Here is a 13,501-nt window from a genome sequence, read left to right on the forward strand (position 1 = left end):
TCTTAATTTCTAACCCCCGTGAATTTTTTTAAAGAGCCTACTTTAGTATTCTTTAAAAATAGAAGTTAATTTTTATGGATTTTTAATTTATATTTTAATTAATTATACATTATTATAATGGTTTTTACTAGAAATTATTATAAATATGAACTTGTAAGTAATTATCATAAAAACAATAACTTTATTATTTATGATTAGATGTGAATGTTAAAAAAAATTATACCGTCAGTGTATTTAAATTAAATTAAATTAAAATATTGAACTTTTAAATTGTAAGCTAAAACTAAAATTTTGAAAAGTGTTTTTTTTTTCATTTAACTTGAGACTTTTGTTTGTTCATTTTATATTTTTTTTCTAAGAAGTATAATATATTCTCTTTCTCAATAGAAATATTCAAGCGAGGTCTTATAATTTAACTATGAAATAATAACAATAATAAATTTAATTAATTAGAAATTAAGTTGTACAGAATAAAAAATTATTTTATGATAGAAAATAAGTAGGAGAATACAAATCTTATCGTAAAACAATCTAAAATTATGTGTTGATGGAGGTTTAAAATTGAACTAATGTAAAAAGTAATTGAAAATTAAGTTAAAAAACTAAAAAGAATATTAAAATTAAATTTTTAGAATTTTGTGTGCTCTATTCTTAAAGGAATTGTTTGATTTGAATTTTGGATTAAAAATAAAAAATTAAATTAAATTGCTTATTTTATTTAAATAGTGTGTTACATATAATTTTATAATAATATGTAATTCCTATATTATATTTAATTATATTTTTCAAATCTTTTACCTCAAAATCATTATTGTATTACTATACAACAATAAAAATAAATAAAAACATAATGGAGAAAAAACTACTCCACTTAAAATAATCATATACATCACCACTGCAAAATACTATTACCTTATTTATATTTGTCCTCTTTCATAATTTGTAATCTATATAGTTTATACAACATTTTTTCCTTCAAATTATAGATTACACATTAGCCATAGAAAATAATAATACACATATTTTTATTTAAATAAATAGAAATTAAAATTTAACTTGTTAAAATAAAATACCAAGATAAAAGAAATGCAATCAAACTAATATTTATTAAAATATGAGAGTATCTATTGTATACAACTAACTTAAAATGATTTTTTTATAAATATTTTGCCAGAGTACCAATCGTCATCAATGTGTGAAAGTTTTATGTGGTATTGTAAGTAATATAAAAACATTATAAAGATAAAGAATGTGATTCAATCACCTCATTATATTATAAGATAAAGTATGTCAGTGTAAAAAAGCTTCAACACAAAAATGTTTTAAGCACACAACCTAAAAAAGTCCTTTTTGGACACTCATGTAAGGAAACACTTCCATGCAAAAAGATAAAAGAAGGTTATGAAATAAAATCAACGTAAAAAAAATGTTATGAGATATAACTAGTAATCTACATGTGCATGTGAAAAGTGTAAAAAGCCTTCAACTCTTAGTGTTGTAACTCTTCTTCTAGATAACATTAAATATAGAGAGAGATTATTGTTGTGATAGTGTTCTCTAAAGACAATAAATATATATTTTATATTCAGTTCTGTGAGTGTAAACTTTGTAATATAATATTTTATTATTGTATAATTTAGAGAGATTTTGTATAATCGAGCTTAAACTCCGTAAAAATTAGTGTAGAGCTTGAAGATGTCTAAATAGACGTTTTGTAATTGAATAGCTACCACTGACTTTATGTAATCATTGTAAGCTAAAAGTAATAGTGATAATATTTATTTTATATGATGAAACCCACATCTCATTTCTCTTTTCCCTCTTTCTCTTCCTCAAAATCCCTAAATTCTAACTCTCATCTCACCCACTGCATTACACCTGAACATTTCCCCCATCGCACATAGACTTTACCAAATGTTGGAAGTAAGTTGCTTTTGCTTTGCTGTATCACCGAGCGACTCTCCTCATTCGTACAAGGTGCGTTATGCGTTATGCATTATGCAAGGATTGATTTGATCTTGTGCTTATTTTTATTGTTTTCATGCATGAGTTTTTGTTTTCATTGTACTTAATTAATTAATAAATTTGTAATTATTTGTGGCTGATTTCAAACTCAATCACTACATCTTAGTTAGAAATGCCCTAATCACAAATGTAAAAACTAGGCTTCATAAAATACTTATCTTCAAGTATCCTTTTTTGTCACCACGAATGCAAGGCACTTGCAGGATTAGGAAAAAAAAGCAGGAATGAGCTCAAGATTAGAGAGAAAAACAAACAAACAAAAAACTTGTACATTATCGTTTTTGTTAATATATGAGTTTTGAGCTATTTTTTTATATATATATTTTAGAATCAAATTAGCGCCAACTTAACGGACTCAAGTTTTCTTATTTTATTTAGTGTCCTTTAGCTTGATTTACTCTAGTAGCATTCCCTATAATGAAGTGATTGGTCATGTAGCACAACTTACCTTTAAAATATATTTAATATATTATTTTATGCTACAAGAATAAAAAAAATACAAAGACTAGTGTATTGCCGACTAGCCGAGTAGGCCGACATGACCAAATGTTCTTTTACAAAGATTCTACGTGACACTTAAATCGCTTCACTCAAGCCTGGGGACAAGTGTGCCGATTAGCTGAGTAGGCCGATATGGTCCAATGACCAAGAAGACAGTCCATAAATACACAGTTAACGGTAATTAAGTCAGTTTAGTGGTAAAACATGATTAAGAGATGATTGGGCCCTCTTTTAAACTCACGAGCACTCTCATGATAGTTAAGTCTCATCCAAAAAGTATAAATACAATAGGAGAACGTTAAATGTATTTTTTCACTCTCCACTCACCTGCATATTGTACTCAGACTAACTTTATCGTTGGAGTGCCTTTGCAAGTTTCCCCACTCATCTCGGTGAAAGGAAGAATCAATCGAAGACCACCACGCCTACCATGAAGACTAAAAGACGAAGACCGAATAAGTCACTATAGGAAGAACTCGACCTTATAAGAACCATAAATAAATATTTACAAAATTTAATATAATATTTTTTAACTCATTGATAGGTGTCCTAAGAGCATAAATTAAGAAGAATTTTAATTAGGTCATTTTGTTTAAACTTAAACTAACTAGTTTTTATTAATATTTTAGAAATCACTCATTTAAAAAGAGATAGAATTTATTTATAAAAAAATATAAAATTACTTTTTGTTTTCAAAATAAAACATTAAAATATTTTAAAAATAAATATAAACTAACCTATTCTTCATCCTTGAATAAAATAACTAACCTAAGTTCTATTTTTGTGAACAAGAAAAACGTTAAAATGTTAACCTTATAATGAAGCAATAGAATAGAAAATTTGTGACCCATTGAAGTCATGAAAGACACCTTTTTCTTCAAATGAAGTTGTGGTTTTTGTCGAGTTGTGTGCGTGTAAGGTAGAAAGCAAATAGAGATACACAAGTTAAGAGATGATTGGTAGTGATTGAAAAAGAAGTTTGAATTGTGCACGCAAAATCATTAACAAAAACTACGTGTGCCTTCATAATTCATATTATGTGTTCTTCTGCTTCAACTTCTCCATTTTCAAGTCAAATGGATAACCCTTTTCTTTCTACGTCAAACGAAATTAATAATGTGTTTTGTATGGGATGGTATCTAATGAATCTTGAATATAGGTCTTTGATAAGAATAAAAATATTTGTAAACATTCTTTCGAAGTTCAAATCAGTATTTCGATACTTTGAAAATAATAAATACATATTCAAAATATCATCTAATGTCTAAACAGGTCGATCCGTAACTCGTTAAAAAAACGCAGAACTCGTTAAAAAAACGCAGAACAGACTCATTATTTTGGTTCATTAATTCACTTATATTCGTCCTACAAGCTATCATTATTTTGGTTCGTTAATTCACTTATATTCGTCTTACAACCTGTATAGCTTGGGTGCAGGGAGGGCAGGTCAGCCCGTGTAATAATAGAAAGGGTTTTTTTTTTACACTTCATCAAATTTCTTCTTGCACCCCATCAATTCAAGAAATCAAATTCCAAAAGGCAAAATAATCGTTCCAGATTTCAAAAGGTAAAGTAGTTGTTTCATAAATGTTTTTCTGAAATGTTTTTTTTTTCTCTTCTAAATTTTTATTTATGGAATTCACTTTTATATTATGGAAATTAAATTCTGAAATTGATGAGGTGCAAGAAGAAACATCCTAATAAAAAAAATATAAAATTTTCTTATGCGAACCAGGACTTATGCGAGAGACAGGTCAATAAATTCAACCCGTGTTACTTTTGTGAGATAGGTCCACTTGATCTACATTTTCCGGACCAAATATGTACAACTTGTATTGTCACCCCTAATCATTATCATGTTTTTAATAAAGAATTTTATAGATGACTCTTTGTTGTGTTTATTGGAGATGAAATTAAGTAAAGTTTCACTAAGAATTCTCTTAATAAAAAATCAAATGTTTTTTTTATAGTTATATATCATACGAAAAGAAAAAAAAATCAAAATATTTTATATAGATTTAATTATACTTTTACTTTCTTACATTAAATTCAGAGGAGTCAAAACTGCAAAAGAGAAAAAAAAACTCCTAAAATCCATGCCTGTGAGCCCATATTTCCATATATAGGCTACATACAGGAAATTACTTCCTACATTCAACAAATTTGAATTGCACCCAATACCTTATTTGAATGACAAAATTACCCTTTTTCAGCTTTTAAATAAGAGAAGGGTATAGATCAAAATGCATTTCAGATTTGGTATTCTGGAAACATATTTCAGACAAGGATTCCATAACACTTTTCTAAATTCAAGAATAAATTTTCTGTATTTTGTTTTTCTCTCTCTTTCATGAAGATTTATAATTTATATTACTCGTTAAATACTATTTTCTTAATATTATTTTTTAAAATTATAAATACTCATATTAAATGTATAAAATAATAATATAAATATTATATTTAAATAAATTTATTAAATTTATAAATTAATATAAATATTATATTTAAATTATTAAAAAATATTTTAATATAAAAATTGTGCATACATAGAAAATAATACATATGTTTTTTATAATTTATATCATATAAATATTTAAATAGATTACATCTTTAGTGAAATGGTATTTCTTTTTTGTTTTGAAAACGAAAATAAGAAATACTAATTATTCTTATAAGGACGAATATCTTCTATTAGGTTCCTTGAGTCTCTTTTTTCTTTACTTTTTTAGTTGTCTTTTCGATATGTCTCTAAGGGTGTCTATTTTCAAAAACACTTCAATGTTCAACTGAAGTATTTATTTAATTCACAAGTTTAGAATTAAAATAGTAAATATCTTTTTTATGAAGGTCCTTTCTTATTCATACTTTTTCATTAAACTTTAAGTTGTGTAAAGATTAGTATAGATTCAATTCTTTTAATCATAATTAATTTTATTTAATATGCAAATTAGTGTGAGATTGAATTTGAACAAAATGTTGTGTTGCCCCATAAGGGTGTTGACAATATATAGTATTTAAAATATTTGGTGGTTTATAGTCTTTCAAATTAAATAGGTAGACCAAGTCAATTATTTTTTTGAAGAAATTCAAAGAGAAATATAGCAATATAGGAGGAGAGATAAAGAAGGAAATAGAAAGAATGTTGTGTGTGGTATGACTATGAGGGTGACTTGTCCATCAACACTTAGTTCTATCCATGGAGGCTTATCATTGGTATGCATTTGCTCATAAAAAAAAATAAAAAAGAAAAAAATCATTGGTATTCATTGCATCTCACTAACTACTTAGTGAGTAGTTGACTATGATGTCATATCACCCCTAAAGTGTCACATCATCACTTGTTATTATATGCTTCTTTTCTTCATATTAGATATGCAAGTGGGAAGCTTTTGTAGTAGGGTTACTATTTGCATTGTTACATTTCAATAGATTTTTAATTGCTAAAAAGTAATGAATGAGTTGAAGAGACTAGGTTTAGATGAAATGTGCAACTCATTACTTTTATTTAGGTTTTATCTATCCATATTTATAAGAGAAAAAACCAAAATTTTCATTAGTTAAATTAATTTTTATATATAAGTTAAAAATAAAAAATCAAATAAATTATATGAAAAAAATTGTAAAGCAAACACTACAAGAAAATTATTAATTAATAACAAAATTTAGAGACAAAAAATAATTAATCAATATATTGACTAAATTTAGATACTATTTTAGAGACTAAAAATTATTGATATCTAAATTGGTTTTTATTATTAATAAAAATTTATAAAATAATTTTTAAATTGATATTTAAATTAGCTATCAAAGTTTGAGCTACTAATATTTTAAATTCTAAATTAGTTTTTAAAAGCCTAATAGAGACTAATTTAAAATATAAAGTAGTTACTAACTAAAACCTTGGTAGTTAAAGGTTAGATACTAATTTAGGAACTATTTTATAATTTTTTATTAATAATAAAAACTACTTTAGATATCAATAAATTTTTAATTTATAAAATGGTCTATAATTTAATCCATATAGTAAATAATTATTTTGGTTTGTGTTCCAGTACGCTTAATTTAGTCTCACATCGCTTAGGATTCGAAGCCAATGATAATTTATATACTTCTTTCTCCCTTAACCCACTGTGATGTCTTTTAAGGACAAAACTGTGACGAAACTCCAAGTTCCAAAGTGGACAATACCTCGGATGCGGTGATTAACCCTAATGATGTTATCTCAATGAATTTGAAGTTGGAACATTGATTCCTTAACCCTTCAACTAGGAAGAATCCTCTCCTTAGACCTCGAATGGTATACCAAAGCAAATTATACAATTTTAACTACTTATTACTTTAGATTTTAAAGTTGGTAGCTAAAATAGAAGAGTTCTCGTATTGACTAAGTACGGGTATGAACATAAATAATGTATATTTTTTAAATTGGATATGAAGATATTGATGAGTATGTGTGTATATATCTCTCTCTTACCCGTCCCCATATTCGTCCCAATACTCATCCTCATTTTCATACTTACTTTTTAAATTACTAAAACACCTTTCATTTATTAGGTAATCTAAGAAACTTTCCTTGATTCTTAATTTCGTAATTTATTTTTGTCTTATATTTGATAACTTTTTCTCTTCTATAATTATTTGACCTCTCATTTAATATATAATTATAATTTATTTCTTGATATTTGATATTGGAGAAAATTTCTTTATATTTGATATTGGAGAAAAAAATATGTATTCTCTTAACATTGAATGCTTTGTAATATGATATTTCATTTGATGTGATTCTTATTTTTTTTATAAAAAAACTATTTAATTAATACATGGAACAATAAGTAGATAAATACAAACGAAAGTACAAGATACGAGATAATTTTTATTTTTTTCTCAACAAAAAGTGAAATGAATTAATTGGAATATCTAAGGATGTCATGATCCGTTTAAAAAAACCAAAAACATGTTCACATGTTAACTAATGCTTATGAACATAATTTGTAACCAAAATTTAGTTGTTATTTTCTTAACTAATAGTTTTCTCTCTTATATTTAGAAAATGAATCATTAGAAAGAAGACAAATAATATATATATATATATATATTAATTACTTTTATTCATATAAGTACACATTTACGATGATATCTAAGTAAAGTATATATGTATTTTATATATATGGACTCATCATACAACAAAACTTGAACTATGTAAAACACACATCTTCTAATAGATCTATTATATAATTATGCTACTAAGTTACTAGGGTTTTCTTTTTGTATATGACTTACTATATCTTACATGATTAAGATAAGAGCACATTATTTATGATACTTATGCCAATACACCAACTTCCAAGATTCACATAATAGTGAGATTGAAGTTAAGTTAATTGGGTATGAGCTTGAAAGGAGGCTTTGAAAGAGATGGTGATGGATCATATCGTCCATAGTCTTTTGTGTTAGCCCTAAGAACCCTCTCATGGATGCTGCTTACTTCTTCCTTATTCAGTGCCTTCCTTGATGTTCCCTAACAAATTAAAAAAAAAAAACATTATTCATTTTGATTCTATACGTAGAAAACAGATAAACAGTACAAGAAAATCATTAAATAAAAATCAATTTTGGATAAAAAACAGATAAACAGTACAAGAAAATCATTAAATAGAAACTAATTTTAGAGACAATAAATAATTAATTGTTTTATTCACTATTTTAGAGACAACAAAAATTATCGGTATCTAAATTAATTTCTATTATTGATAAATAGTTTTTAAATTGACATCTAATTAACTATCAATGTTTTAACTACTAATTATCTAGATTCTAAAGTTAATAGTTAAAATCTTGGTAACTAATTAGATACTAGTTTTAAAACTATTTATTAATAATAGAAACTAACTTAGATACCAGTAATTTTGTTAGTTTGTATAGTATCTAATTTAGTCAATACAACAACTAAGTATTCTTTGTTTCTAAAATTAATTTCTATTTAATGATTTTTTTTAGTGAAATAAAAAAAAATATCATATAAATAGTACACATGATGATTTATTATTAGACGATAATATAAAGTAGAAAAGGGTTAACACACTTTTTCTATCAAATATTTTATGATTGATTACAATTATTGAATGTTACAAAAGAGTGAATCATTGAATGTGTAGTGGAACCATCAAAATCCATAATTTTCTATAAAATTCAACTAGTAAAATAGAGTGTGTTAAAAAAATGTTACTAATATTTTCTGTAGAAAAATATATTATATTATTAGTATGTTCTGTTTATTCTTTGTAGCTATATATATGCATGTTTAATTACTCTCATTTCCCATGTTCTCAGTCATCTAATACACTCACACACACAAATACACATAAGAAAAATAACAAAGATTGAATAAATAAGAATAAAAAAAAAAAAATTAGCAAAAATGAACTCTTTCAAATAGGAAGGTAATATTGGGATTGCGTTTTATATGAACAAACACCTTTTAGACCTAGTTTTATTTTCTTTTTTATTATTTTTTTGTTTTGTCTTCGTATAGAAGTCTAAATTTTTTTTTATTGATTTCTTTGTAATTTTTCCATTGAATTATCAAGTTTTAAAAGTTTTTTTTTTAATAAAAACAAAATAGGAAGGTAATAGATGGGTAGTTCATGAGTTCTGCACCATTTTGTTAGTTACAACCACAAGGTTTCAAAGAGAGAGAAGAGGGATAACCCACAGTGTTAGCAACATATGATGTTCAAGAAGATACCCAACTATTCAATATTTCTCAGAAATTAACATACATGGTTTTGAAGAGAGGTGAAGAATATCAGAAAGGTAACACTTTGTTCTTGAAAACTGATTCATACACACATGTGAATAACCTTATATATATTGAAGAAAAGCTTAATGAAAGTGTATATATGAAGCTAAAACAAACAGATTAAGATCAAAACTTGGTCATGCATGCATACCTCTTCAATTGCATTCACATCTTTGGTGAAGTTCCTCATAACCTTCGATCGTCTAGCTGCATATGCATTAAGGTAAACTTTCGTTAATGCCATCAAACACTTTATTAAGACTTTATAGTTTCACATTATATGAATCTGTATATGCATAATAATATCTATGAATACACTATATATGCATAATATATAACAGTAAAAAAATAAAGTTATGTCAAAGTTAATCACATGCCATGTTCAGATATCAGATATCAGATATCAGTTGAAATATCAGATATCAGTTGTGTGAAGTTGCATAGTGTCTAAAAAAATTTTATACATAAAAAAAATTAATCACATGCCATGCACTTAATCTCATAGGCATATGAAGTAAAAGATAATCAAAACCCCATACTCTGATAGATACACATTATATATATATATATATATATATATATATATATATATTAGTTTCTTCTACCTATCAAAGCTAACCTGAAGGCAACAATATCACTGCTTTTGATGGTATATATTTGGTTCAGATATGTTAAGATACACATGTTAGAAGTGTTTTGTTTTGGCAAAAAGAGAACTTATCAAAATAATGACTTGTAACTTTGTATCCAAACAAACTCTTAGATATTTGTGTTGATATACCAAGACCTAAAAAGACCCACCTGCAAAAGATGTTGATGGAAGTGATGCAGAGAGTAGGAGAAAGAGGAGGGTGAAGTTCTTGAGAAGCATGAGAGTACCCATTTGAGAAAAGTTTATGTCTTTGTAGGTTTGAAGTTATAGGGTGTTTCCTATGTATATTGCAAGGAAGAAGAAATTCCCCACAGAGGAAGAAGCCTTTTGAAGAAAAAACTGAAGTTGACACTTTAATTTTGAAAGCAAGTGTTGGCACTCTTTAGCATATAAATATTCAAAGAGAAAAGGTGTGTGTATCACTTTGCTTTTGTTGGGGCACTAAGTCTTAGAAGTTAGTGGAGTGACATATATTAATTAGGATAATAGTTGAAATTAGACCTTAGTGGAAATAATTATATACCCTATAAACAATTAAATTTTCTACCCTACCAAACTTTTATTTCTCACCATATTTTGAACTTAAAATATTTTCAAACCAACATGGAAACTTCAATTTTTATATGATTGAAAATTGTTTTTTTATTGTGCCCAAAAGCTTTACAGCAAATCCATCTTTCTATAGCATATTCATGGCTATATGTTTTTGCTACCCTTCCTTTCTTCTAAAAGTTTATTCTGGTATTGAATAAAACTTTTTTTCATTATCATCATTCATTCAAAATCACTGAAAAAAGAGACTTTCAAATAACTACCTTACAGATTGTAGTAATAATAATTTTTTTTATCGTATAACTTAAGTAAAATTACTTATAAAAAATAACTAACTTTTAATTAAAAAAAACAAATTAAAACAGTCACAACCTAAAAACATTTCTAAAATGCTCCATTTAATTTAATTATTTTTTCTGATAAAAAAAATAAAACGTCAAATTTATTAATTTATTCTTAATAGGTTTACGATGGAACAAACTAAAACAAGTCACATTAATCTATTTTGATATCCTTAAATAAAACAACCAAATCGTCAATATTTTTTATAATTTAAAATTTAAAATTATTATTCTAATTTTTAAAATGACTTGTTTCTCAACAAAATTAAATATTAAAATGATGCACACATACATACCTTTCATGGTTAAGAAATGGTATTTTAAGAAATTTGTAATTATAATTTTCTATCCTACTATAATTAAATAATCAATTATCATTTTATATCATTTAATATTTATCAACTAATTTATTAATTTAAATTTTTTAACTTCCAATTATTTTATAACATATGTTTCCAAACGAACATACATATAAAAAATCAACAAAGAAAATTCAGAAGAAAACATTAATTAAACCTTGCACCTCATCTTGATATAAAACATCTATACCATATTCAACCACTTCCATAAAATTCTCTGCATCACTTCCTAAACCATACCACAGTTATTGCTTTCTATGTAAACTTCTAATGAGTTTATGACATAATTTTTCTAATAAACAATAATCAAGCAAATAACACCTCTATTTAATAACAATAATAAACATTAATTAACATTGATTTAACCTCAATCAAGCAAATAACTTTATCTACTTACAAAATCTCATTAGTTCTGTCTTAGAATTCTCCCATGACGACTGTATGAAAAAAAAAAACATATTATTAGCAGTGAATATGATTGGCAAGTTCCAAATTAATCACAACCTTGATCATAGTAGTTATTATAATGATAATAAAAGAAAATGTATTGGGCATTATGAAGAATTTGATCTGATCCAGTGGCAGGGAAATTCTTATAATAAGCTAAAATTTCAAAAGGGGTTGAAATGGAAAGTTAGAAAAAGCATGCGCAGAAGGGTCTAAAAGAACATGAATCCAAAGTTTGTGTACACAAAAAGTGATATTAGGTTAACATAAAATAGTATTCTAAATTGTAGTGCTTCCAATTATCCTTAACGACAAGGACAAAGCACCAAAGAAGAAGGACATTGGTGGAGAATAAAGATGATAGCACTGTTATGTTTTAAAAACACTTATCTTTTTCTACCTCTTTTCTTAAAGTGGTTTTAGGACGTTCATGAGCTCCCCTAATTAGGTCAAGCATTATCTTCTCTCAAGATTCTTCTCCACCTCTTTACCATATTAACAATTGGTCAACTCACAAAGACTAATTGGCACAACACATTACATAAACTTGGACAATAAGTAAGTGTATCATAGAACAGTCCTAAATATATTGGATAAAAAGAATGAACTAGATATACAATAAATATATAGGATAAAAAGAATGAACTAGGTATATAAGAAGCAGTCTGCGTTGGAATTTGATGTATTGGTATACTTTGACTGTTGTCAAAGGTAAGTTCTTGTGTAAGTGATTTTTTTGGAATTTATGTCAGTCGACAACTTTTGTTGGGAGATTGATTTAGATTATGATGTAAAGTTCCATCTTATTTTTCCTCTTTATTTATGTATAAAGGTTGAGTCACCCATGAAGTTATGCATAATATTTCTTATTGATAAAAAAAGGTATACCAACTTAACTTAAAACATTATATTACCTTAATTTTTCTATCAACTAAGAATAAATGAATTAATAGAAGCATTTAAGAGATGTTTCAACCCTATTTACAAAAAAGATTAAGTTGAAACTATCTCACAACTATAAAACGTTACTGAAACACATAAATGTCAAACACGTTATATTATTATATATGACTTCCAAAAGAGATCGCATAACAAAACATGACAAACACAACATTTCAATAAATAAAAAGTTTATCGATAATAAAAAATCAACAAATGAGAGTATTTTTAAGGGATACTCGAAGGGAACATCGTGTCTCACGTAAGCAGTTATGTTTGTGGGGACATACTTAGAGGAGGTCTGGGTAAAGTATCCAAGAACCATGGAGGGCAAGACACAATTCTGATGCTTTTCACTTTGTCATATTGATTTTAAATAGGTTCAAGTTAGGTCATCTGTATTGGTTCTATCTGGAAGGTTTTCTGTATCAATCTTAGTTGTTATATTATGCTTTTGTTGATTGTTTTGGTATGTAAGATTGATTCTCTTTTATATAAGGGTTTAAACACCTCTTGGATACTCCCTTTTAATTCAATTCATTCATTATTGGTAAAAAAAAATAATACTCCAAACTTTGTTAAAAAAAACTACACAAAGTAACCCAACAAAAAGAGTTCTCCCAACATATAATCCTAAAATAATTCATACGATCCAAAAATAACAAATAGCTAAATGTGTAACTAAATGAAAAAAAAAACTCCATCCAAAAACAAAAAATTTCAATAATAATCCATGTAGACAAAATTGAACAAAGTTCATGTCTCATCCTATCTTAATTACAATTTGATTCATTATTGCACTCCTAATGATAAAATAATAAAATATAAATGCTTAAATAAGTTATGTTAATATGATAAATATACTTAACCAAATCAATAAATCAAA

At 26.1% G+C, this 13,501-nt stretch overlaps 1 protein-coding gene across 1 annotated transcript; it reads right to left on the reverse strand.

Moving 5' to 3' along the window:
* Window positions 1–7,664: 7,664 nt before the first annotated feature.
* On the reverse strand, window positions 7,665–10,398 carry LOC137827671 (protein CASPARIAN STRIP INTEGRITY FACTOR 1-like). Its single transcript, XM_068633913.1, has 3 exons — window positions 10,127–10,398; window positions 9,477–9,532; window positions 7,665–8,044 (listed from the first exon to the last, which is right to left on the reverse strand). The coding sequence occupies exons 1-3, from the start codon at window positions 10,206–10,208 to the stop codon at window positions 7,904–7,906; spliced, it is 279 nt and encodes a 92-aa protein (XP_068490014.1). The 5' UTR covers window positions 10,209–10,398; the 3' UTR covers window positions 7,665–7,903.
* Between the last annotated feature and the right edge of the window lie 3,103 nt (window positions 10,399–13,501).

Source organism: Phaseolus vulgaris, chromosome 11 (genome assembly GCF_000499845.2).
Source record: "Phaseolus vulgaris cultivar G19833 chromosome 11, P. vulgaris v2.0, whole genome shotgun sequence".
NCBI lineage: Eukaryota > Viridiplantae > Streptophyta > Magnoliopsida > Fabales > Fabaceae > Phaseolus > Phaseolus vulgaris.

Bases quoted from the DNA above. Each gene is read 5' to 3' on its own strand.
- LOC137827671 (XM_068633913.1), bottom strand. From the start codon at position 10,208: ATGGGTACTCTCATGCTTCTCAAGAACTTCACCCTCCTCTTTCTCCTA. The intron at 9,533-10,126 runs GTGGGTCTTTTT...ATGCATATGCAG, and splicing joins TCCATCAACATCTTTTGCAG to CTAGACGATCGAAGGTTATG. The intron at 8,045-9,476 runs GTATGCATGCAT...TTAATTTGTTAG, and splicing joins ATGTGAATGCAATTGAAGAG to GGAACATCAAGGAAGGCACT.